The sequence below is a fragment of the Puma concolor genome, chromosome A1 (genome assembly GCF_028749965.1).
Source record: "Puma concolor isolate L17-30 chromosome A1, mPumCon1.1.hap2, whole genome shotgun sequence".
NCBI lineage: Eukaryota > Metazoa > Chordata > Mammalia > Carnivora > Felidae > Puma > Puma concolor.
In genome coordinates, this window is record NC_141667.1 from 66,836,637 (window position 1) to 66,864,345 (window position 27,709).

Genomic DNA, 27,709 nt, shown 5'->3' on the forward strand with positions numbered 1-27,709 from the left:
AACTTTTTTTAGGTTCTAGGCCTCAGTTTCCCTAACAGTAAAACGGAGAAAATATTCCCACGTAACAGGGCCTTCAAGAGAACTATTTCGAAGTGTCAAAGGCTGATGGTGAGCAAGGTGAGAACCTGCACGAACCTGTATCAGAGTAAGGGGGCTACTGTGAAACCAGCGACTAACTTTCAGCTCCACGGAACACGCTCCGAGGCTCACCAGCGATCAAAGGGAAGCACCAAGGCCCGCATTGCAACGCGGGCTGCAGCTCCCAAACCTCGCGAGACTTGTTGGCCCGGCAAAGTCACCCTCCTACCCACATCTCGCGAGACCAAGGTTTATGAGCGGCTATCTGCCGGTTACGGCTTGCAGGAAAGATGGAGTATACTGCGTTGGGCACCGTGCAGGCCGCGGACAGCGGAGGGGCCCTGCCATACAACAGCTCGGAGGAGCGAGAAGGCCGGGAACCGGACGGACTGCGCTTCGACCGCGAGAGGGCGCGCCGCCTGTGGGAAGCAGTGTCCGGGGCCCAACCAGTGGGGAGGGAGGAAGGTGAGTCCGAGGACCTCAGAGGCAGTAAGTCCCTCGCCCACCCACTCGTTTCGCTGGGAGCGGAGGAAGCGCGGGTTGGGAATGCGGGCCTGCCCCCGGGTCTCTGGTCACACCCCCTGGCGCCCGGCCCGCCCCCTTGCGTGACGCGCCCGGGACTCCTTGACTCGTACAGCCCAGCAGGGCCTGGGTACCGTGGGCCAGCTCCACGGAAAATTGAGGCCGCCGCACCCAGCAAATGAGGTCTCCGCTCTCCAGTAGTCAAGGGCCTTCTCATGCTCACACCGTTGGGGGTGGGGGCTCCCCCGCCTTTCTCATCCACCAGAGCGCAGCTCTTCCCTAAACTCGAGGACTGTAATTCCTATCCGTGCCTTCCCGGAGACCCACAGAACCTTCTCCGCCAGACTGCTATCCCCCCACCATTTTCCCCTGACTCTCCATTGTCCCAGTCTCCAAGTTCCCCCACCCCTAGTGTATCTTGCCTCCCTTCTCTCATGCCCCACACTTGCAAGAACTCCAGAAGGCCTTCTTACCCCATGTTCTTCCTGGCCTTGGTGACTGAACCTGGTTTATCCCTGTTTCTATTTGTCGAGTTTCTACTACCTGGGTCCTTTTTATGCGATGGGGGCCAGGAGCCTGAAAAACTGGCCAGAGTATACTTTGGGTCCAACTTCTTTGTATCCTAGGCTTGTCCCGAAGTTGTGAAGAACAGGGTACACTGGGGGGCACTTCTGGGCTGAAGCTTCCTAGCTTGCTCTGCATTTGACCTGGCACTGGGTAAGATGGAGATAGAGGAGGATGGAAAGGGCTGGCCTGACCTGGTTGCGTGACTCCCTTCATGGTCCTTACCACTAGCTGCTTAACTCCAGTCCAGAAGTACAAGAACCGTCTGGCCTTCTGTGCTAATCCTGTCAAGTAATCTCGGAAATCAGAAGGTTTGTTTGTTTGCTGAGCAGACTAATCATGGAAAGTTTAATATGTTGCTTGTGAACTGATTGCCCTGGGATAAAATGGACTTTTTGACCACATCCAAAGAAGATATGTTTAAATTTGGGGTCTGTGGTACATAGACCGATACCCTTGTATGTACTTCTCCAGTTTGAAAACTAGTCTAGTCTGACTCCTACTAAATTAATATGGGCCTTCTGTCTCCCTCATAATTTCAAACTTATTTGGTACAAATCCCCCCAAACGCACCCCAATTTTCCTTTCACTAATTTGACAATCATTGATGTATGCTCAGTTCCTAGGACTGGCTGGGCATCAGAACTACAGAGATGAGGAAGATACTGTCCTTCCCCCTGGGAGGGGTTTATAGTCTAGTCCAGGAAGCAGACACCAAAACAGTTTCAGTATAATGTAATGGGTGCAGTAAAGAGGAATGTGTAAGAATTGGTCGTGCACAAAGAGGAAGTGACCTTTGTCCTTGAGGGACAGGGAAGGCATCTGCTGGACCTTGAAGCAGAGAACACAGCAGCTGTGCTCTAAAAAGTGAATTGCTTATGTGTGTATGAATGTACAATGTCACTTAGGACCCAGTTCATTTCCCTACTGTCCTCACTTTCCAGTATTTATATGAGGTCTAGATAGATACCTGTAACACCAGGTTCTACTCATCTTGGTTTTTGTTTTGTTTTTCTCTTAGCACTTTTATTGAGTTATAATTTATATACCATAAAATTCACCCATTCTAACTGTACAATGCAATGATTTTTTGCTAAAAGTATAGAGTTGTGTAGCCACAATTCTGTTTTTGAATATTTCCGTCACTCCAGTTAGTTCCTTTCTGCTTCTTTACATTAAATCTCCACTCTTACCTCCTGCCCTGGGCTACCACTGTCTCTAAAATTTGCCTTTTCTGAACATTTCATATAAATAAAATCATACAATATGAATGCATTTGGCTTCTCTCAGCATGTTTTTGAGGTTCAGCCACGTTGTACCGTGCATTCATTATGTGCTTCATTATGTTTTGTTGCTAATAGAATCCCATTGTATAGATCTTGCTTTTTATCCTTTGACAGTCTCTGGCTTTTGAGTGGGCTGTTTAGACTGTTTGCATTTAATTTAATTATTGATAATGGCTAGATTTACATTTTCTATTTTGCTATTTATCTCCTTTTCATTTTGTTCTTCCTTTTCTCCTTTACTGACTTCCTTTGTGGTTAGTATTTTTTAGTGGACCATTTTACTTCCTCTGTCAATTTTTTATACTTTTTTTTTTAATGTATTTATTTTTGAGAAAGAGAGCACAAGCAGAGAAGGGGCAGAGTGAGAAGGAGACAGGATCTGAAGCAGGCTTTGTGCTGATAGCAGAGCCCAGTGTGGGGCTCAAATCCATGAACCGTGAGATTGTGACCTAAGCTGAAGTCAGACTCTCAACCAAGACACCCAGGTGCTCTTTTTTTTTTTTTTTCTTACTTTTTAATTGTATTTTCTTAGTGTTCGAGGGACTATATGATGCATCTTAACTCATCACAGTCTACTTCAAATTAATACTAACTTAAATCTGATAAAATGTATAAAAACATTCCTCTAATAGTGCTCCATTCCTCACCCTCCTTTGTACTATTATTGTCATATTTGTTACATTGATATATGTTATAAACCTAATTATTCAGTGTCATAATTATTGATTTATACAACATCTCTTCTAAAGAAGTGAAGAGAAGTTATTAAAAAAAGTATATTTGTGGGGCACCTGGGTGGCTCAGTCAGTTAACCCTCCGACTTCAGCTCAGGTCATGATCTCACAGTTTGTGGATTTGAGTGCCTCATCTGGCTCTGTGCTGACAGCTCAGAGCCTGGAGCCTGCTTTGGATTCTGTGTCTCCCTCTTTATCTACCCCTCCCCTACTCACACTCTGTCTCTCTCTCTCTTTAAAAAAAAACATTAAAAAATTTTTTGGGGTGGGCGCCTGGATGGCTCAGTCAGTTAAGCATCCAACTTCAGCTCAGGTCATGAACTCGCGTTTCGTGAATTCAAGTGCCGTGTTGGACTCTGTGCTGACAGCCAGAGCCTGGAGCCTGCTTCAGATTCTGTGTCTCCCTCTGTCTCTGCCTCTACCCTTCCCCTATACTCTGTCTCTCTCTTTCTTAAAAGTAAATAAAGATTAAAAAATTTTTCTATTGATTTTATTTATTGATTTTATTTAAAGATTTAAAAAATATTAAAAAAATATTTATAATGTATTTTATATTAGCATACATATTTACCATTTCTGGTGTTCTTTTTTCTTCATCTGGATTCATTACCACTTACTACCACTTCCTTTCAGCTAGCAGGGCTTTCTTTAGTATTTCTTGCAAGGCAAACCTGCTAACAGTGAATTCTCTGAGTCTTTATCTGGGAATGTCTTTATTGTGTTTTCAGTCTTAAAGTATATATATATATTTTTTTTTATTATTAAAAAAATGTTTTTAATGTTTATTTATTTTTGAGGGGGGGGGGAGACAGAGTGTGAGCAGGGGAGGGGCAGAGAGAGAGGGAGACACAGAATCTGAAGCAGGTTCCAGGCTCTGAGCTGTCAGCACAGACCCCGACACCAGACTCAAACTCACGAACCGCGAGATCATGACCTGAGCCAAAGTCGGACGCTCAGCCAACTGAGCCGCCCAGGTGCCCCAAAGTATATATTTTTTAAAATAACATCTTTATTGATACATAATTCATATACCATAAAATGCATCTTTGTAAAATATATAATTTAGTGGTTTTTAGTATATTCACAGAATTGTACAACCATCACCACTATCTAATTTTAGAACATTTTCATCACCCCGGAAAGAAACCCTACACCCATTAGCAGTCACCTCTGACAATTGTTTATCTCCTTTCTGTTTCTATAGATTTGCTTATTCTGGATGTTTCATGTAAATTGAATTGTATAATATGTGGCCTTTTGTGACTGGCTTCTGTCACTTAGCATACTGTTTGAAGGATAGTTTTACTGGACATGGAATTATTAGTTGACAGTGTTGATCTTTCTCACTACTTTGAATATGTTATTCCACTGCTCTCTGGCTTTCATTGTTACAGATAAGAAGTAAGTCATTAATCAAATTATTCCACTGTACAGGATGAGTCATCTTTCTCTTGCTGCTTTAAAGAGTTTCTATCTTCCAGTAGCTTGACTATGATGTATCTAGGTGTAGATCTCTTGGTATTTATCATATTTTGAGTACCTTGAGGCTTTTAGCTGTATGGATTAATGTTTTTCTTTGATCAAATATGGGAAGTTTTCAGACATTGTTTCTTCAAACGTGGGGTTTTTTCCTATTCCTTTCTCTTCTTCTGAGACTCCCCATATATATGTTTGGTATGTATTTGTTTGGTATGCTTGATGTATCCCACATGTATCTGTGGCTCTGTTCATTATCAATTTTCTTTTTCTCTTTTCTTCAGTTTGAGTATTTCTGTTGATTTATCTGCAAGTTCACTGATTCTTCTGCTACTTAGAAACTGATACTGATTTTTTCTAGTGTTTTTTTCATTTCATTTATTGTGCTTTCAGCTCAACTCTGTGTTATACGTATTTTAAGTAGAAAACTTTTTAACACCACATTATCAATGCCATTACATTTGTTTTCTTCATGCCTTTTTTGATAATAAAATTTGAGTTTTTACACACCATCAACAGTATGGATTCACAAAATAGATAGAAGTGCTGAAGCTAAATAACCTTAACGGGGCTAATGTCCAATTCATTCTTGTAGACCACCCTGCCTGTTAGACTACACTGCCTAAACAGTCTGACCCACTGGTAGATTATGTCCAGCTTGCTTTTACTAGGATTTTTTGTTGTTTACTGCTTTCTAACTATAGCTGTACCTAGAAATCCACTACCTCCTAATAAGCAATAAGAAGCAGGGTTCTAAATAGGTTATATCTATCCCTGAGAACCAACTTCAGACAACTGATGAATTTCTGTGGAGCTGAGTTGAGATTCTAAGGCCCAAGGAATAGCAAGTCATGGGGCGCCTGGGTGGCTCATTTGGTTAAGTGTCCGACTCTGTGTTTCAACTCAGGTCACGATCTCACGGTTTGTGGGTTTGAGCCCCACATTGAGCTCCTTGCTGGAAGTGTGGAACCTGCTTGGGATTCTCTCTCTCTCTCTCTCTCTCTCTCTCTCTCTCTCCCCCTCCCTCCCTCCCTCTTTCTACCCCTCTCTAGCTTGCTCTCTGTCAAAGTACATAAATAAACTTAAAAAAAAAAAAAACGAATAGTAAGTCATTATAGATTAGCGGTGTTCACCATTAATTGGAATATTGGAGATGGTTTAGTCACGCCAGCTATTCTGGCCCTAGTATCCTAAGGCAACTTAAGGTACATTAAATCACCCAAAGACAATTGTAACTTGAATTGAGGTGTCACGATCATTTTCTCCCCCAAATACTACTTTCCCTAAATTCCTTAAGTTTATGAATTATCTTGCTTCTCTACACCAGCTGTCTCTGTCCATACTTCATTGACCCTGTGAAAATCAGTCCTATGCCAGATCTCTTAGTCTCTTCCCCATACATCTAGATACTTGGCTACAATATGGATACAAATTAAATCCTGCCAATCATGTCTTATCATAATATAGGGAAGACACAAATTCATATGGCTGTTGGCTATTGTTATGGTCAATAAAGGTCATGGAGGGGTGCCTGGGTGACTCAGTCAGTTGGGCGGCTGACCCTTTGGCTCAGGTCATGATCCCAGCATCATGGGATCAAGCCCCATGTCAGGCTTTGTGCTGAGTATGGAGTCTGTTAAGATATTCTCTCTCTCTCTCCCTCCCTCCCTCCCTTTTCCCCTCCCTCCCTCTGATCCTCTCCCCCACTCATGCTCTCTCTCCCTCTCTCTAAAATAGGGGGGGAAAAAGAAAGAAAGAAAAAGAAAGGAAGGAAGGAAGGAAGAAAAGGAAAGGAAAGGAGAGGAGAGGAAAGGAAAGAAAAGGAAAGGAAAGGAAGGAAGGTCATTGCATTATGAGATCATCCTACATCAGTGTTTCAGCATCAGCATCCTTTATCCAGCTTTATGGGCTGAGATGTAGGGTCATTGACAATGGAAGCTTCTTACTTCCAGCAAGGCTGTGATGGAAGCCTCAGACACTATAGATCTTCTGTTGAAACAGTCATATATTGTTCCTAGAGACATTTGTGGAGGCCCAACCTAGTACCTTCAGCCTGTCCAATGTTGTTGTTGTTTTTTTTTTAAGTTTACTTATTTTGAGAGAGAGAGAGAGAGAAATCATGAGTGGGGGAGGGACAGAAAGAGGAGGAGAGAGAGAATCCCAAGTAGACTCCATGCTGTCAGCATAGAGCCCAATGCAAAGCTTGAACTACCAACTGTGAGATCATGACCTGAAGTTGGACACTTAACCAACTGAGCTACCCAGGCACCCCTCCAATGATTTTTCTAAGCATCAGATTTCTTATATCAAATCTGACCAATTTTGGAGAGGTAGTAGTGTTACGTATGGATATCAGGGCAACCGAGATGCATATTCAGGCCACCTTCTCAGAATTCTGATAATTTATGAAGTTCTTTTTCCCAACATGGACCTTAGCTTCCTCCAACCTTGTGAACCTCTCATGGTTTTTATGGGTCAGGAATTTAGGAAAGGCTTAGCTGGACAGTTCTCTCTCAGGGTTTGGAGGGCTCTAAGACTCTATCCCAGGGCCTCCTTCCTTTTCCATCTACACTAGGCATTCTTTTCTAGCCCATAGCCTTATTTATGATTGATATATTGATGATTCTCAACTTATATCTCCAGTTCTGACCTCTCCCTTGAGCTCCAGACTTGAATCTTCAACTGACTACTTGATATCTCTACACATATATCTGATAGACCACTCATGTTTAACATAGCCAAAGAAAAGTCTTAAATTCTCCTCCAAGGCTGTCTTCCTCCAGTTTTCATCTCATCTTAGTTTAGTTGCTCAAGTTCAAAACCTAAGAGTTACCCTTGACTCCTTCCTTCATTCTCTCACATCAAATCAAAGAAATTGTGTATCGGATCTACTTCTAGAACGTAATTCCAAATCCATGCACTTTTCTCTGTCTCCATTGCCAACCTCCATTGCCATCTCCATACAGTCTACTGACACAATGATCAGAGTATTCTTTCCAAAACATAAGCCAGATCTTATTGCCTCTTCTTGCACTAAAAACAAAATCCATAGTTCAAATCATGGCTTCTGAGGCCTTGTATTCATCCAAAATGATCTTGTAGGCCTCACACTGCCTCTCCAGCTTTATTTCATACCACTTTTGTCTCATTCACCATACTCATGCCACATTGACCTCCTTTCCCTTCTTTGAATATGCCAAACTCATCCCTGCCTCAGAGATTTGGCACTGTCTCAGGCTGCAACACTATTTCCCCCAGACCTCCTTGTGGCTGATGTCTCCTAAGATGGTCTTCACTGACTGTGTTGCCCCCATCATTCTCTAGCACTGATTTTGTTTTCATAGCATTTCTCCCTCTCTGTCACTATTTTGCTTTTTATTTACTTTGTACTGTGTTTTGTTGATATGGCCCCAGTGCTGGCACATAGGATGTATTCTGAATATATATTTGTGGACTATGTGGATATACTCTGAGGCCAGAGAGGTGCCTCTTTATTCATTTAGTAGTTATTTACCAAGCTCCTGCTATGGGTCAGGTATCATACTAGATACTGGGGATACAAAGTCATAGACAACATGGTCTCTGCCCTGTTTAGTCTTTGGAAGTCAGATTCTGAATATCTTTGAAAAAGAATTTCATTGGGGCACCTGGGTGGCTCAGTCAGTTAAGCGTCAGATCAGGTCATGATCTCACGGTTTGTAGGTTCGAGCCCCGCATCGGGCTCTCTTCTGTCGGTGCGAAGCCTGCTTCAGATCCTCTGTCCCCTCTCTCTCTGCCGCTCCCTCTCTCTTTCTCCCTCGAAAATAAATAAACATTAACAAATTATTTTAAAAAAAAGAAATAAAGAAACTTAAAACAGTAAAAGAATTTCATCTCCTTTAATTAAAAAAAAAAAAGAAGAAAGAAAGAAAGAAAGAAATCCAGCATCTCCAGGTCTGGAGAGGATGGCTGGACTCTTACTCCTGGGTACCATCTCCCCCTTGTGGGCTTTGCAATCCTTTTTTTTTTTTTTTTTTTTTTAACGTTTATTTATTTTTTGAGACAGAGAGAGACAGAGCATGAACGGGGGAGGGTCAAAGAGAGGGAGACACAGAATCCGAAACAGGCTCCAGGCTCTGAGCTGTCAGCACAAAGCCCGATGCGGGGCTTGAAGTCACTGACCGCGAGATCATGACCTGAGCCGAAGTCGGCCGCTTAACCGACTGAGCCACCCAGGCACCCCCTTTTTTTTTTTAAGTTTATTTATTTTGGGAGAGAGAAAGAGAGAATCCCAAGCAGACTCTGTGCTGTCAGCACAGAGCCCAACATAGGGCTCAATCTCAGGAACTGTGATATCATGACTTGAGCCAAAATCAAGAGTTGGACACTAAACCAATTGAGCCACCCAGGTGCCCTGAGCTTTGCATTCTGAGTAGCCTCTCATTCTCCCTTTAAAATAAAAGTTCTGGGACAGAACATCCAAGTCTTGATACCAGCTTAGGTCTTGATCTCAGGGTTGTTAGTTCAAGCCTCAAATTTGGCTCCACACCCAGTGTGGGGCCTACTTAAAAATTAATTAATTAATTAACTCTGGCCCAGATATGTTGACAGATCCACTTTCCTTGGTTTCTCTGAACCCAGATGAGCCTGGCAAGGTCTTTCACAAAAATTTACCAATCACCATAGGAGAAAAATGTGGAAATAAACAGATTCTAAGGGGCAGAAATACAGCCAGACAATAAATAGCCTTTCTGCCCAAAAGGGCTGGCATAGATAAACTTTAGATCTTGTAGAGTAGGGAAAGTCACCTTAAAAGTTTCCTGCCAAGAATCTCCCTCCAAGGCATTTTGGCCATGTTTTGCTCCAGAGTGAAAAATATAAAACATGGGCTTGCTGTCCCCTCATGGTTTTCTGAACTCTGCCCTGCCTCAGATTATTGGTGTCATTATAGAACTCATGCCTTGGGTGAAATTTTACTTCTCCCCAAAGGTAAGGCTTAGTTCTCTGGGCCCAGTGATTAAAAACAAGCTAATATGGGGGTGCCTGGGTGGTTCAGTCAGTTGAGCATCCGACTGTTGGTTTTGGCTAGGGTCATGATCTCGTGGTTTCTTTCTCTCTCTCTCTCCCCCTTCCCCCCCCTCCACCACTCACGTTCTCTCCCTCTCCCTCCCTCTCTCTCCCTCCCTCCCTCTTCCACCCTTTCCTTTCCCTCTCTCCCTCTTCTCTCTCTAACTCTCTCTCAAAATAAACTTAAAAAAAAAAGAACAGGTTAATATCATAGGTACCTACAGTGTAGAACTTGTGTAATATGTTAGCTGATTTTAGGTGTTTCAAAGTCAGATCAAGAACAGTGAGAAAAAATTTAACACATATCAAGTTATAGCATAAGAAATACCCTGGAGGGGCTCCTGGCTGGCTCATTCGGTTAAGTGTCCAACTTCAGCTCAGGTCATGATCTCACAGCTTGTGAGTTTGAGCCATGCATCAGGCTCTGTGCTGACAGTTCAGAGCCTGGAGCCTGCTTCAGATTCTGTCTCTTCCTCTCTCTCTCTCTCAAAAATAAATAAACATTAAAAAATTAAAAAAAAAGAAATATCCTGGAGCATCTAGCTGACTTAGTTGGTGGAGCATGCAACTCTTGATCTTGGGCTTCAAGCCCCATGTTGGGCATAAAGATTACTTAAAATAAAATCTTTTAAAAAAAAAAACCTTCACAGGTACAACATAGAAAATAATTAATTTGCTTAGAACCACAGGACCCGAAAAAGAATTTGACATATAACACTGACAGTGAGCATGCACTAAGCCAGACATTGCACTGCTTTGTATGGAAAAACCACAAGGAGAATACATTCAATGAGATACAAGTTACTAGTACAGTAGTCTCCTTTATTCATGAGGGATATATTCCAAGACCCTTACTGAATTCCTAAAACCACAGATTGTACCAAACCCTATATACACTGTGTTTTTTCCTATATACATACATACCTATGATAAAGTTTAATTTAGAAATTAGGCACAGTAATAAGAGATTGACAACAATAACTTATTAAAATAAAACAATTATAACGATATACTGTGGGGCGCCTGGGTGGCTCAGTTGGTTGAGCGACCGACTTCGGTTCAGCTCATGATCTCACAGTTTGTGAGTTCGAGCCCCGTGTCGGGCTCTGTGCTTACCGCTCGGAGCTTGGAGCCTGCTTCAAATTCTGTGTCTCCCCCTCTCTCTGCCCTTCCCCTGCTCATGTTCTGTGTGTGTCTCTCTCTCAATAATAAATAAACGTTAAAAAAAATTAAAAATAAAAATATATATACTGTAATAAAAGTCATGCGAATGTGGTATCTCTGTTTCTCTCTCAAAATATCTTACTGTGCTGTACTTACTCTGTGGTAACGTGAAATGATAAAATACCTATATGGTGAGATAAAGTGAGGTGAATGACGTAGGCATTGTGACACAGCGTTAGGCTACTATATTGATGTGTAAGAAAGAAGATCATCTGCTTCCAGACTGCGGTTAACTGTGGGTAACTGAAATCACAGGAAGTGAAACTGCAGATGAGGTAGGACTTCTGTATCCCCATTTTATTATTTTTTTTTTATTTTTTTTTTTTAATTTTTTTTTCAACGTTTATTTATTTTTGGGACAGAGAGAGACAGAGCATGAACGGGGGAGGGTCAGAGAGAGAGGGAGACACAGAATCGGAAACAGGCTCCAGGCTCTGAGCCATCAGCCCAGAGCCCAACGCGGGGCTCGAACTCACGGACCGCGAGATCGTGACCTGGCTGAAGTCGGACGCTTAACCGACTGCGCCACCCAGGCGCCCCTGTATCCCCATTTTAAACAAAGGAAAACCACAGGAGGAGATTAAGCAATTTCTATAAAATCACACAGTAACAGTAACAGCTGCAGGATTTGAACCCAAGTCAACATGCCTGGGGAACCCAAGATCCTAACCGTGGTTTGTACCATACACATTTAACTGGTATTAGATTATAGTTTATGTTTACTATATAATAACAGGATTAATTTACCTTTTTTCCTGAAGGTAAAAGATTATCCAGCAGCATCTTCTAATTGATACTTATCCTCCAAAACTTCTTTTCAAATCTTCTGATTTATTCAAAAGAAACCAATTTTTAATGTTTCCCTAATAAACAAACACATTATTTCCATACAAAAAGAATGTTCTAGTCTTTTAATAACTAAACCCCAATGCAATTTTCTAACCAATTCTGTGTGTACAGTTATACCAATGTAAATTCTTAAAATCAGAAAATGTGGGGCACCTAGCTGGCTCAGTAGGCATCAAGTATGTAACACTTGATGTTGGGGTTGTGAGTTTGAGCCCCACATGGGGTGTAGAGATTACATAAAATATTTTAAAAATAAAATACAATAAAATAGTAAAATCAGCAAATGCTGTTGATCTTCTAGTGGAATAAATTTGGGGGTGGCTTCATTTTTAATTCCACAGAAAATGTTCACATATAATAAAAAGATAAAGAATTTATCATTACAATTTTTTTACAAAGAATGAAAAAATGATTCCCTTTTCAAGTCTTTCAGTCTTTCTGATTCTATCTGGGAAGGAGTCTCAGGTGCTGCCATGTCTCAACACCTCTCTTCATAGTTGCTGCTCTCTTATTCTTTTAAGGGAGAGCTCCAAGCCTGTCACCAGTGTCTGGCTAGAATTATTTCATTTTTATTGGTATCTAGTTTAAGTTTATGATCTAAAGATTCATTTTTTTAAAAAAGAAAGAAAAAAAAAAACAGGAGGGGAGAGGCACAGAGAGAAGGAGAAAGAGAATTCCAAGCAGGCTCCACACTGAGCCCTAACACAGGGCTTAATCCCACAACCCTGGGAGCATGACCCGAACCATAATCAAGAGTCATACGCTTAACCAACTGAGCCACCCAGGCGCCCTTAAAGATTCCTTTTTTGGGGCGCCTGGGTGGCGCAGTCGGTTAAGCGTCCGACTTCAGCCAGGTCACGATCTCGCAGTCCGTGAGTTCGAGCCCCGCGTCAGGCTCTGGGCTGATGGCTCAGAGCCTGGAGCCTGTTTCCGATTCTGTGTCTCCCTCTCTCTCTGCCCCTCTCCCGTTCATGCTCTGTCTCTCTCTGTCCCAAAAATAAAAATAAACGTTGAAAAAAAAAATTTAAAAAAAAAAAAAAAAAAAAAAGATTCCTTTTTAAAAGAATTTATAGCATGGTGATTATAGTTAATGCTGTATTGTATATTTGAAAGTTGCTAAGAGAGTAAATCTGAAAAGTTCTCATCACGAGAAAAAGATTTATAACTATGTATGGTGACAGATGTTAACTGGATCTATCATGGTGACCGTTTTGTAATATATACAAATATCAAATCATTATATTGTATACCTGAAACTAATACAGTGTTATATGTCAATTATATTTCAAAAAAAATTACTTAGTAAAGAAAATTGCCTTACACGAAGTTGTAAAGTAAGTAATTAGGTAAGTGATGTGAGAACATAGCATGCGTCATGAAAACATAGGTGAGGAGTGACAAAGCTTTGCCGAGATATGATGGTATGGCATTCCGTTACTCAGTGCCTATGTTTGAGAGCGTTCAAAGATGGCACTGTTGAAACAGGTTTTTAACTCAAAGATTTTTTTATTTTCCTCTCTGTAGTGGAGCACATGATCCAGAAGAACCAGTGTCTCTTTACCAATACTCAGTGTAAGGTTTGCTGCGCCTTGCTAATTTCTGAGTCCCAGAAGCTGGCACACTACCAGGTATGCCACTGTACCTTTAAATACTTTACTCCCCCCGCCACACACACACACCAAAAAAAAAGAAAAACTTTACTTTCCACACTCCGTGCCAAGCCCTCACTTCCTTCTTAGCCACCCAGACATCACCTCCATGCATGTTGACTGTGACTTGAAGATTGACTTAATTTTTTGCATCTCATTTCTCCCGTCCAAATCAAGATCATTATACTTACGTCTTCCTTCTCAGCTTAATGTAGTAGAAAGTATGCACTTTGGCTTTAAATAGACCGAGTTAGAATCACAGCTCTGCTGCTCATCTTGGGCAAGAAACCTCACCATCTTCAGCCTTAGTTTCCTTATCAGTACGACAGAGATGATGATAATTTTCTCATAGATTGCTGTGCAGATTAGATTTGATAGCATTTAAAGTGCTTTAAACAGAGTAGGAACTCAATAAACTAGGTTTCTTCTCCCACCCTCTCCTCAAAATTTTTGTGAGGATGAATCAAATGAAAATCTAGTGTTTTTGAGTGCCTTGTTAGATATGAAATGGCATTTGGCTATCTTTGATCTTTTTCCTGGGTTCTTGCAGAGCAAAAAACATGCCAACAAAGTGAAGAGATACCTAGCAATCCATGGAATGGAGACATTAAAGGGGGAAACGAAGAAGCTAGACTCAGATCAGGTAATCCAGCTGCCATGTTGAGACCACTCGCTTCCTGATGAAGCCAGCAGGCAGGTTGGTGTGGTGGAAAGAATGTGGGCTTTGAGTCAGACTGAATTGGCTTCAAATCCTAGCCATGTTGTGTGACTTGGACAAGTGTTGTTACTTCTCTGAGCCTTGATTTCTTCCTCCATAAAAATGAGGATGTTAATATCAACATTTTAGGATTTTTCCAACCTAAAATGAGGGAAAAATTATCAAAAGCACCAAACACACAGCGGCTCAGTATATGGAGCCATTGTTATGCATTACCACCCAGTGGTTTATTGGAGCAGGACCAAAAGCTTCTCATTTACTACTCAAGGAGAAAAAGTGGAAGGAAGCCAAGCTGCTTGCTTTCTTGAAATGGGAGGGAAAGAGCTGAGTTGAGCACTTGAATGTTTTGAATAAACAGGTGGAAGAAACAACTTTCCAAATGCCTGTTCTGATTGAGGTGTAAATGCATTGCTTTTTGGCTTAGAAATACTGTGAGAATTATGCTGAAACAATCCTAATCCCTCAAGGGTACCATTAATTTTGTTTTATGGGAGGTTGTTCAAATGTCATGGGATGAGAAGTAGCAGACTAGGGCCCTATACTAGCTCTGCAACTTATTGGTTTGATGACTTTGGGCAAATCACTTAATCTCTCTGTACTTTATTCATAAAATGGAGATAATAATTCCTACCTTTTAAGGGTATTGTAAGGTAAAATTACAATTCTTGATGGATGCTCAATGAATGAAAATTTACAGATAGCCTCCTATTACAGTGTTCACAGGCGTGGAAGGGCCTTGCTCATCCCTTCTCCAAATTCACTGGACCCATCCCCTAGTTGCCCTTCTGCTTATGATTTAGAATTCAGAGAGACAAGATCAACTCTGGGACCCTAGACAAGTCACTTCACCTCTTTGTATCTTGATTACTTCAACTCTCAGGGTGGCCCAGTAGTTCAAATGAAGTGACTGACTTCTTCCTCTGCAACAAAGAATTATTTACTCCAAAATGTCAATAGTGCCGGGATTAAAAAATCCTCTTAGAATGAATACTTTATTCAGAGATCAGACCTCAGAGAGAGGCTGGGAGCTCTTAACATAGGCTTGAAATACATTGTTTTCTGGTGTAATCACAATCAACAAATAATATCTGCTTGTTCAACAAATCCTGAGTATCTACTATTTGTCAGACTCCAGCAGGGTGCTAAGGATAGGAAATAAAGATGAGTCCAATGGTCCATACCCAAACACTGCACTTTGGTTCACAGAAAAGTCTCCTAAGCTATGACACTGTCAGTTTGGGTGACAAGTGCTATGATAGAGATCTGTTTAATGTACTCTAGGCATGCAGAGGAGGAACAAGATTAATTATTTTCTGAATACTCACACAAAGCAGCTCAATAATTGTGTACTGAGTTGAGTAAAAGTCTCCCAGAAGAAGTGACATATATGTATGAGTCTTGAAGGCTAAGCAGATATATGCCAGGCAGGAAAAAAGGAAGATCATTCTAGGGAGCAAGAATGACCTAAACAAAGCAAGGAAGTAACAGGGAATAAAGTGGGGAATGGTGAGTAGAGCCTAAAATGAAGTAGCTGGAGAAGGATCCAGAAAGGTAGGTTGGGGTTAGTGTGTGAAGGGGGCCTTGAATGCCCATTCTTCTGTGGGCAATGGGGAACCATGGAAGATTTTCTGGCTGGGCAGTGGCGTGATCAGACCTGTGTTCTTTCTCCCAACCAGAAGAACAGCAGAAGCAAAGACAAGAACCAGTGCTGCCCCATCTGTAACATGACCTTTTCCTCCCCTGTCGTGGCCCAGTCGCACTACCTGGGGAAGACCCACGCAAAGAACTTAAAGCTGAAGCAGCAATCCACTAAGGTGGAAGGTACTGGTTTTCCTGAGTAGTGCTGTATCGGTACCCCTCCCATCCTCAGGGCACCAATGCCAATGTCCAGAATGCAATGCCTAGGGCCACAGACTTGGAGAGGTCGAACTTTTGAGAGTCCTTAAAAATACCAAAGTAGGCCCAGCTAGATTGAAATGCAGTCTCAGAGTTGTGCTCACCTAACTTCCCTTTCTTTGGTTACATCAGTTTTTCTTTGTAGAAGTGTCTTAGCCCTGAGCTTTTGTCCTGATGAATAATTATAATCGAGAGTGTCAAAGTCCTCCAGGCCATGCATACCATGAGAGCATTCTATCTCTTACCTCTCCCACTTAGATTTTTCCCTCCCAGCATCCACCTGCCATTATTACCATGTGTTCCAAGTTGAAAGCTAAATCCTTGTCTTTTTTGTGTGCTCAGGTTATGCCCTGTTCTCTTTAATCCTCAAAGCTGCCTGTTCTCAAGACAGGGACTTGCTTTTCAAAGCTGAATACTTGAGTGCTGCCACTACTGCCCAGCAAGCCATGTTTGCAACTACCATGAATTCATTCCAGTGCGTTGACTTCTAAAATAGTCCCCTTTATCTTGTCACCACTGTTGCTCAACCCTCGCTTTCATCTCATTAACTCCTGACTTTCTGGGATTTTTAACCTCCACTAACTGCAGTTAGTCAAGAGTGAAAGTTCTTTGATTTTTATGTCTTTTTTTTTTTTTTTTTTGTAATTTTTGCTTCTTTATCTTGGACCAGGAAGTAGACTGACTATACTATTTATAATACTTATTCTTTTTTATAATACTGTATCATGAAAACAAGACAACAATGTTTTAGAAGACTTTGAAGATAAGGTGAAAAATTACTCATAATTATACCCTCTTAACACACCCAAATCTGGTTATTCATGCTATGAAACAACAGAATATGGACTTTGAAGCCACAGACATGCAGGTTTAAATCCTGATGCTGCTATTTACTATCTATATGACTTAACTTCTTTGTGCCTAAGTTTCCTCACCTGTAAGATGTTAATAATACTATCTATAGGTTGTGAGGATGAAATGTATTTAAGGAATCTAAGACATAATAGATGCTTAGTAAATGACAGCTGCTATCATTAGTATTATCACTGTCATTAAGATAGCCCACAAGTGGAATCCCCTTATAAAATGAAGTCTTTGGTGAGGCATCTACCACCTGGAGCATGTCATTGGCCTTGCTTATGGTTTGTTCATCATTAAGTTATACTAGTACTAATTGCTTTTGTTTGAAGTCGGTGTTGGGGGGTGCCTGTCTGGCTCAGTCAGTGGAACATACAACTCTTGATCTTTTGGTCATGAGTTCGAGCCCCATGCTGTGTGTAGAGATTACTTCAAAAAAATAATAAAGTCAGTGTTGGTACCATTCATGGTACCAAAAAGATTAAAACATTAGGCCAAGAGAAAATAGCTTAAGAACAAAAACTTTATAAGGTTATTTGTCTTTATATGGATTGATCTTTTCTATAAATGGGAAAATTCCCTGATATATGCCAGGTCCCAAAGATTCCATACTTAAGAGGTTATTTTCCGTATTCATTTTCAGCCTTTGCCACGTACAGATATGCTTTTATATGGTTGTAATCATAGTGCATGTACTGTTTGTATCCTGCTTTTACTTTTCATTGAATTTTGTAGTTTAAGCACATTTCTATGTTTTTACATGAGTTTATAACTATATTTATGAAGTTAAACATGTTTCTAATGTGAAAGTAATAGAAGCATGTTGTAGAAAATATGGAAAATACAGATATACGAAAAGAGAAAGTACGCCTAATTTTGCCATTCAGAGGTAACCACTGTTAATATTTTGGAGTATTGTTTTTCCTATAATCTTTTGTTATGTGTATGTGTGTATATCTGTGTGTATAGTTTTATGTATGTACAGATTAAATCCATATATACGTGCATATAAACATAGAATACTTTAAATAACCTTATATTTATAAAAATGATGCATACTCATTATGAATAATTCTAGCTGAAATGATGCAAAAAAGTACAAAGAAGAAAATAAAATATCCCCCAAATCCTACCACAGAGAAACACTGTTAATATATTAGTGACATTTCAAAATGCTACTACCCACATATGATTGTGCATATATCTTTTAACAATGGTAAGATCATATTGTGTGTAATTTTCTTTTATACTCTTTCTGTTTAATATAACATTTGTATTTCCCCATGTTATTAAAAACTTTTTCATAAACATTTTAATGACTTTATAATATCCTATCATAACACCATTCCTCTAATGTTGAACATTTTCCCCCTCCCCTTTTTTGATATTTATAAATAACAGTATAGCAAACATCCCTGTAGAAAACTCTTTCCATATTTCAAGCTATTTCCTGAGAGAAGACTCCCATAGTTATTTTTTGGATGTCCGTGAAGCGGTTCCTCCAACTTAACCATTCACCTCTGATGCTTCAGTATCTTTTAAAGAATGGCCTTTTATGTCTTTTTTTTTTTTTTTTTTTTGCCTTTTATGTTTTAACGACCATTATTATCTCTTTTCTGATGTCAGAAGTCTATATTCATTATAGAAAAGTTGGATATTACTGAAAAGCACCCTTTTACTCTATGCTTTTGGCCTTTTTTCCATGCATCACCAGTATGTTTTTTCGTTTGTTTTACAAAATTGAGGACATAAGAAACAGATTTCTGTATAACCTGCTTTCTTTTTAATGTAACACCACATATTGAATGTTTTCTCATATTATCAAATATTCTACAACATGTGCATTACTTTTCAAGCAACTTGCTGAGCAAGCATCTGAGCCATCTGTCTGAGTGCTGCTGAACCCCACTCCTCTTCCACCATTGGTGGGGGGTCTAGGCCACATTTTTAAAACAGTGGTTACTGGGTTGACACCATTCTAGCCACATGGACTCATTCGTGAGTCTTGGCATCTACTTTATAAAGCAGCTGTGTGGCCTGCCAGGAGTATCAGGACATTTGTTGACCCACAGGGGACTCATAACACACTCTGATTACCTGAATTCATTGACCAGAACCAAGGATGTTTTCTGAAGGTAAAAGCATGGACTATAGCCCTCCCTCAGGTTTCCCTATCACACTCTCAGCCTGGCATAGCGAAGAGGGCATAGTCTTTAGGGTCATGCAGATGGATTCACTCACTACCAGGGTAATCTTGGGCAAGTCATTTTACCCATCTGAGCCTTGATTTTTCTCTATAATGTGGTAAGATGATATTTATCTCATGGGGTAGTTCTGAGGACCAAAGGAGGAAATATATGTACAAAGCATGTAACTTAACGTCAGTATCATCCTCTCTTTCTCCTACTCAGCCTAGAAGACCGTGTAACCCAAAAGGCCTCCTCGTACGGTTACCTTTTCTAAATGACCCTCCCAATCCTCAGGCTCTCAATTACTACATCTGTGCATTGGCTCCCAGTTTTTTGTCCCACTTGCTGTGAAGCTCTGGGGAATTCTGAGGGATAAAAGAACTAGAAACATGTACATTTCTAGACTGTTATAATTTGACAACTGGATAGCAGAAGTGCAGAACCTCCTCAGAATATGAGGAAATCAGGATTCATATGCCCAAAGTAGTGAAAACTGCTGACCAAAGTAGCTGGTCTTTGAGCTCTCCCAAATCTTGCCAGTTTTCCCAATTAGATAAGACTTTCACTGTGTGATTCACACAGGCAGTGCTACATCTGCAAGTGTGACTAGTGACCCAGCCTTTCTTTCCATTCAGCATACTCGAAAGCTTGGCACCTTCTGGGTCTTTTTTCATTGTTTCTGTTTGAACTCTCTCACCGCAGCTCTGTCGAAACGCCTTACAAACCCTTTCCTTGTGGCCTCCACCTTAGCCTTGCACCAGAATAGAGAAATGATAGACCCAGACAAGTTCTGCAGCCTCTGCCATGCGACTTTCAACGATCCTGTCATGGCTCAACAACATTATGTGGGCAAGAAACACAGGAAACAGGAAACCAAGCTCAAACTCATGGCACACTATGGGCGGCTGGCCGACCCTGCTGTCACTGACTCATCAGGTAAGGGGGCCCAGCTCACACCGAGAGCTGGATCAGGGCTTGAGGACTAGAGTTCTCCAGACTACCAATGCTGTCTTTTCCTCCTTACATCTCCCCTCGCAGGCATTGCACCCTCAAATGCCTGCAGAAACCAGATAGGAAATAAAAATAAGTAAATGAGCATGACCAGCTGAAGAGTGCATGCCTCTCCTAGCCAGCTCCAGTTAGTTATTACCAGATCTTTCAGTTTTTCAAGGAATCTAGAAAGTCAGATTTGTTTAAGAATTCCCCTCATTTTTGAGGCACCTGAATGGCTCAGTCAGTTAAGTGTCTGACTTTGGCTCAGGCTATGATCTCATAGTTCGTGAGTTCAAGCCCCACGTTGGGCTCCGTGCTAACAGAGCCTAGAGCCTGCTTCGGAATCTGTGTCTCTCTGTCTCTCTCTTTGCCCCTCCTCTACTTACATTCTGTCTGTCTGTCTCTCTCTCAAAAATAAATAAACATTAAAAAAATTTTTGAAAAAAAAGAATTTCCCTAATTTTTAGGGGGCCTGGCTGGCTCAGTCGGTAGAGTATGCAACTCTTGGTCTCAGGGCTGTGAGTTGAAATCCCATGTCGGATGTAGAGATTACTTAAAAATAATCTTAAAAAAAAAAAAAATAGAATTCCTCTCCATTTTATTTTTTTATTTTTTAAATTTTTTTTTTCAACGTTTATTTATTTATTTTTGGGACAGAGAGAGACAGAGCATGAACGGGGGAGGGGCAGAGAGAGAGGGAGACACAGAATCGGAAACAGGCTCCAGGCTCTGAGCCATCGGCCCAGAGCCTGACGCGGGGCTCGAACTCACGGACCGCGAGATCGTGACCTGGCTGAAGTCGGCCTCTTAACCGACTGCGCCACCCAGGCGCCCCATCCTCTCCATTTTAAATGTGTTACTAAATTTAAAAAGAAAAAAAAAATAAAAATAAATGTGTTACTAAATTTAAAAAATGTTAAACCGTGTATGAGCCAAATCTGTCTGCAAGCCAGATTTGGGCCAAGGGCCACCAGTTTGCAACCTCTGATTTAAGCTCCCTGTCATCCATATTCCTTGTGTGAAGGCCCTCAGCAGCCTCTGCCAGATATTAGAGTGTCCTCAGGGCCCCTCACTTCTCAGCAGTTGAGGCCTGCCCATACCCCACTCTGACTCAGAGAATATTAGCTTTTACCCTGACTTCTAGATGCCAGTCAACATCACAGGAGTAAGTATTCATGAAGAGTTAAGAGCCCTTCCCATCACATTAACTTCTCAGGGCTTATAATAAGAATGTAGGAGGGGAGATTATTATTTTCTCTTTCATTCAGTCAGTAAGTATTTATTGAGTACCTACTGTGTACCCTCTTTGGGGTACAGTGGTGACCAAGACGGACACAGTGCCTGTCTCATGGAGCCTACATTCGTATGAGTCCTCAGGGTTTCCACTCAGGCCATGGAGATGCAGCACCAGTCAACATTTGAGGTCCCCATGGCATCCAAGTACAAACAACTTGGCCTCAGGGAACCTGCTACTTGGAGTCATCTGTGCTCTTGCCACAGTCTTAGAAAGGTGAACACCCAGATACTGTAGATGTTCCAGACCACATATGGGCAAGGGAGATCATGCCTCTCTATCAATCCCCAAACCCAAAGCAGCCTTACAACACAGGTTGTCCTTGAGCAATACTGACACAGATGAGATGGGTGCAAAATAGTGGCTATGAAATAAGGAAGGTCCCTTTAGCAGGGTGCCAAGGAGTGCTCTTCCAATGCCACTGAAGGACCCTGCTTTATAAACCTCTTCAAAATTAAGTGCTTGGTGTTCCCATATGCAGGCAGTGCCTTCCTCTTTAACAGGATCGGCCCCATATGCTGAGAAATACGGGAACTTCAGAACCAAGCTCCTCAGAACCCTCTGTGACACCCTCCTATTTTGGCCTGAGACTGATAGGGACAACACAGTATCCAGCTGGCACGACCCAGGGTTCTCTTGCAGCTGACTCTTCTTTGCTCCAGCTCTTGGCCATCTTTATTTGGCCCTACTCTGGTCATATCCTCATTCTCTCTTGTCCACTAGCAGGACTCAGGCACTGCCATGTTTAATTTTTTTTTTTTTAATGTTTATTTATTTTTGAGAGAGAGAGAGAGAGCATGAGTGCGTGAGGGGCAGAGAGAGAGGAGGACAAAGAATCTGAAGCAGGCTCCAGGCTCCATGCTGTCAGCACAGAGTCCAATGAGGGGCTCAAACCCACCAACCGCGAGATCATGACCTGAGCTGAAGTCCAAAGCTTAACCGACTGAGCCACCCAGGCCCCTCCCCTTTTTTTTAACGTTTGGCACTGCCATATTTTAGGCTGCTTGTCTTAACTTGTACCCGTTCTATTCTTTTTATTTTTTAAGTTTATTTATTTTGAGAGAAAGAAAGTATGAGTGGGAAAGGGGCAGAGAGAAAGGGAGAGAGACAATCCCAAGCAGGCCCTGCACTGTCAGCATGGAGCCCAATGCGAGGCTTGAACCCACGAACCGGATCATGACCTGAGCGGAAGTCTGATGCAAGTCAGATGCTTAACCGACTGAGCCACCCAGGCACTCCCCCATTCTATACTTTTATCTCAAGCCAAAGTCTCCTTCCTATATCTACTCCTCCCTTTGCCTAAGGCTGATTACCAAACTTAATCCTAGAACTGTATCCTGGATGCTTTTTCTTGCTTAAGGCATCTGACTGCTTTACAGATCAGCCACAATTTTTCATGAAAACCTAGGCAGGAGGCAGGGGCATCACATGCCTTTTGATATTAATATATACATTATAATTTAATTCCCACAGCATTCCTAAAAATAGGTATGATTTTCGCATTTTACAGATAAAGAAGTTGAGACTCAGAGTGACTTGCTCAAGGTCATAGTGCTGATAGGACCTGATGTTGATAAGTGAGAACATCAATATGTGTCTCTAGCTCTGTCTGGCTCCAAAACTTACACTCCTTCCTCCTGCCTCCAGCTCTGAGTGTACTTGGCAGGAGGCTTTCCAACTGTAGGACATCAGAGGCATTGAACTCATTTTGACCCCCTTCTTACCCACAGAGGTGGAATGTTGACCTAGGATATGCAGGCAGTGACTTCAGCTAACAGGGATTCCACCTTAGCAAAGGTTTTAGGTTTGTTAGCAGCTTGACTTTTCCCTGCTGGCCTCTGTTGAAGCTTGTTCATTCATTCAGTCAGTCAGTCATCCTTTACTTACCTGTGGCTGTTACAGTCCAGACCTTAGGCTAGGTACTCTCACATGTAATTGCCGGATTTAATCCTCACAGCAGCTCTGCTGTGCAAGTTTGATTGTCCCCATTTTATAAATGAGGTCATTAGGATCAGAAAGATGAGGTGATTTTTCCTGGGTCCCACACTAGGCAGCACCTGAGCCACATTGAAATTTGGGTTAAATTCTATTGTGGGTCCAGAGAATAGTTTCCATGGGGCTCCTGTCAGAGTGTCTCATGACAAGTATGGGTCAAATGTGAGATGATCCAGAGTGTCCAGATCTCTTCCCCAAGGGGAAGATGCAGCGTCTACCAAGCAGATCAAAGACTTGAAATTTGCTTTATATTCCTGGCTCACATTTCTCTCATTTATCCAAGAATGCTAAAACTAAAGCCTGCATATCATTCAGGCAGCCAAATCCTTCCAACTGTCAGAGCATTCAACACTCACCCCAGGTTACTGGAATCCTCCTCTGCTTTACCCCATCACTTTCTTTCCCTGCTTAGGGCCTTGCCTCCTACATAGAACAGGGCTGCTTTCTCTGCCCCATGCTGATCCCCGAGTCTCTTCAACTATGCTTAGGACAGGTTTTCAGGTCTTGTTAAGTTCGTATATAGTCAAAGAGTGCCTGAGTGGCTCAGTCAGTATCCAACTCTTGATTTCAGTTCAGGTCATGATCCCAGGGTCATGGGATCAAGCCCTGTGTTGGAGCATGGAGCCTGCTTAAGATTCTCTCTCTCTCTCTCTCTCTCTCTCTCTCTCTCTTTCTCTTTCTCTCTCTTTCTCTCTCTTTCTCTCTATCTTTCTCTCTCTCTCCCTTTCTGTCTCTCTCTCCCTCTCCCTCTCCCTTTCTCCCTTTCTCTCTCTCTCCCTCTCTCCCTCTCTCCCTCTTCACCTCTCCCTCTGCCCCCCTCCCCCACTCAGGCACGCACTCACTCACACGCACTCTCTCTCTCAAAACAAAAAATCATATATAGTCAAGAAATATTTGCTAAGTGCTTTCCTAATATTTGTCAGGCATTGTATATATGATAGTAAACAAGACAGGTGTTGTCCATGTTCTCATGAAGCTTAGAGTTTAGTAGAAAAGACAGGCATTGAGCAAATAACTGCAAGTGTGACAAGCTTTAGAAAAGGAAACAAATGGGGCACATGGCTGACTCAGTTGGCAGAGCACACAGTTCTTGATCTCAGGGTTGTAAGTTCAAGCCCCATGTTAGGTGTAGAAATTACTTAAAAATAAAATAAAAAAAAAAAAAAAAAAAAAAAAGGAAAGGAAACAAATGGGACAACTTAAATTGGAACAGGGATCAGTGAAGGTTTCCCAGAGTGAAAGGAGGATAATGTGGGGCAAAACGATCCTGGGGAGATGATGGAGCATCCAGTCCTGGTATTGTTGGTCATGTTAGGGATTTGGGCCTTAACCTAAAAGCATTGGGAAGCCAATGACAATTTAAGCATTATTAGATCATTCTGCTTACAAAGTGGAGAATGGTTTGGAAAAGGGAGGAAGAGGAGTGGGGAGACCCCAGCAATGACGGTATTGTAGTAATTCATACTAGAGAGGATGGGAGCTTGGACTAAGTAAGGTAGCAGTGGAGGAGATAGACAGAAGTAGATGGATTCAAGAGCTATGTAGGAAGTGGAATTGTCAGGATTTAGGGGCGTCTGGGTGGCTCAGTTAAACATCCAACTCTTGATTTCAGCTCGGATCATGATGTCACAGTTTGTAAGATTGAGCCCTACATCCAGCTCCGTGCTGTCAGTGTGGAGCCTGCTGGGGATTCTCTCTCCCCCTCTCTCTCTCTGCACCCTTGCTCACACTCTCCCTCTCTCACTCAAAATAAATCAATGAACTTAAAAAAGAAAAAAGAATTATCTGGATTTGGCCATCAAATGTGGGAGGTGAGGGGGGCCTGGCTGGGTCAGCCTTCAGAGCGTGCAATTCTTGATCTCGGGATTGTGAGTTCAAGCCCTACATTGGGTGTAGAGATGACATAAAAATAAGATCTTTACCAAAAAAAAAAAAAAAAAAAAAAAAAATGTGGGAGGTGAAGGAGAGGGAATAGTCGAAGATGATAACCAGATTTAGTCTTAAGCAATTAGGTGGATAGCCAGGTTTTGTCAGCTTGGAGTTAAGATGCCCATGAGATATCCAAGTAGGCAGTTGGATATATAGGTCTAGAACTCAAATGAGAGGTCTGGGTTAGAGATATTGCCATTTTGGTAGGTCAGTAATTGTTAAATATTAGTGGTTTCATATATTTTAGGTGGTAATGAAAGTCAGCAGAATGAATGAAACCCCTAGAGAGTTTAGAAAGAGAAGAGCTGAGGGTCTAAGATTAAGCCTTCTGCAAATGCTGGCCATAAATGTCTAAAATGGACCTGAATTCTGATTGCAGTAATATTCCCCTTAAATGCTCTAAAGGGGTGTGTCTTCCAGGAAATACCTGAAGATAGAAAGGAACATCGGCTAGCTAATTGGAGTAGAGGAGATCATTGGTGTTCTCAGCTACAGCTGCCATAGAAGGCTGGTTAAAAGATACTCTCCACCTCTTTGCCAGACTGATGCATGGAGCCCATAAGAGTGAAAAAATACTAGTAATAAGAGCTCACATTTGTTGAGCACTTACTATGTGTCAAATGCTTTTATTTAAATCATTACAGTAACTTTATGAGGTTGATACTAATATTAACCTCATTTTATAGGTAAGGAACCTGAGTCTCAGAGAAGCCCCACTTTTACAAATGAGGAAACCAAATCTCAGAGAGGTTAAGTAACTGGCCTGTGGTCCTACAGGTAAGAAATGATAGAGCTGGGATTTGAGCCTAGGTGATCTTACTCCAGAGCTGTGAAACTTTAGGGTGGCAGATGGTTAGAAGAGTGTCAGAACCAGAGGGCTCTTGAAGTCATGTGTACAGCTGCCTTTCTTGTACAGCTAACATCTGTCACGCTAGAATAAGTACAGCCTTTGTGGTCAGCCAAGCCTGAGTTTGCCACTTACTAACACTGTGTTCTTAGACATGTGACTTTGCCTTATTTTCCTTTATAAAATAATGATAATGATTTTCCCAAGAAAATCATTATGAGGGCCAAGCAAAATTATAAAGCGTGCATGGCCTATATCAGGTACTTAGTTAATGATACTGGCTTTTATTATAAGTATTATGGTTATAAGTTATGGTATAATTGACTTACAGTTGAGAAAAGCTGAGGATCAGAAAGGGGAAGGGGTTTAGTCAAGATCACATGAAGGCAGAGCCAGGAGTCCAGCTCCATATCTTGGCCATGTGGACAAAGGCCACTTTGTCATTGGATCAGCCCTGGTAGTAAGAGTGTCTGTGAGCCCCAAGATAGGAAGACTAGATTAATTTTCATAGCAGGCATTCTCATTAATTACTGTTATTGCAAGCCTAGGGAGAGTGGCAGTTTCCCAGAGATCTCTCAGTGAAGGGCATCCTTAATGAGGCCACTTAGCACAGTCCAGGTAAAAAGATACACCAAATGTCACCTCTTTGTTCTGTCAATCTTTTATTTACTCAACAGACAGCTACTGTAGACCAGGTTCGATTCTGGGACTTGGGGGTACAGAGGGGAGTGAGGAGGTTCCCAACCCCAGAAAGCACATAGGCACACAGCCAGTGTCCCCTGAGCATTGAGGCCTCTGGGATTCTCATCAGGGCCAACCACCTAATCTCACCCCACCATCCATCCTCAGAAGGGCATTTACTGTCAAAAGCAGCAGTCCCCAGGTCCCTTGTTCCTGGATAACTAAGTATCTTGACTTTTATGTGTGTTTCAGCTGGGAAGGGTTACCCCTGCAAGACGTGTAAGATAGTGCTGAACTCCATAGAACAGTATCAAGCTCATGTCAGCGGCTTCAAACACAAGAACCAGTGAGTAATCTTCCTTTGAAATTCAAGGGTCTGCTACAAGAACTCAAGGCTTCTAAATCAAAACAAAGCCAGGTACTACTTTGCTAAAATGGAATCCTGGCAGCCTTTTCTCAGTCAACAGAAAATCAATCAGTTAACAAAAGTGTCTCCTCTGTAAGTTTTTCCTCCCATCAGCTTCTCCACAGCCTTTGGACCTGCCACTGAAGGTTTGAGTAGAGAAACTTAAGACACTTTCCTTGGCGGTCTCCTAAAAGTACTTAGATTTCCTGCCCTATAGCAGTCTGACTAGGGAAGTTTCCCTTCCCTCAAGCCTGTCACTGGCCTAAGAACCTAGTCTCTACTGCCATCAGTTCTATGGCAAAAGCTCCCTCTCCAGGTTATTACCAAATATGACCAGATTTGTTCATTCATTGATCAAGTATTTATTGAACACCCTCTGGGTGGTGGCCAAAACAGATCCAGTCCCTGCTCTTGTGACCTTACGTTCTGATGGGAGGAGACAAACAATAAACGAGTAAACAACCAATAATTACAA

General features: G+C 41.8%; 1 protein-coding gene across 9 annotated transcripts in view; it reads left to right on the top strand.

Annotated features, from left to right (window-relative positions):
- The first annotated feature begins 321 nt into the window (after positions 1-321).
- ZNF346 (zinc finger protein 346) overlaps positions 322-27,709 on the top strand; it is a 30,976-nt gene continuing 3,588 nt past the window's right edge. For 2 of the 9 annotated variants that reach the window (XR_015241401.1, XM_025924473.2), the window contains exons 1-6: positions 322-543; positions 13,304-13,407; positions 13,979-14,071; positions 15,823-15,967; positions 19,792-20,025; positions 27,081-27,174. Coding sequence is in view for 7 of the 9 variants with exons in the window: in XM_025924473.2 (XP_025780258.1) it covers positions 369-543; positions 13,304-13,407; positions 13,979-14,071; positions 15,823-15,967; positions 19,792-20,025; positions 27,081-27,174 (845 nt within the window). In the remaining 2 variants the exon portion in view is untranslated. Of the gene's footprint in view, positions 544-13,303; positions 13,408-13,978; positions 14,072-15,822; positions 15,968-19,791; positions 20,026-21,879; positions 22,007-25,986; positions 26,078-27,080; positions 27,175-27,709 lie in introns of all 9 variants that reach the window. The other 7 variants (XR_015241415.1, XM_086679446.1, XM_025924474.2 and 4 more) reach the window with 7 other exon arrangements.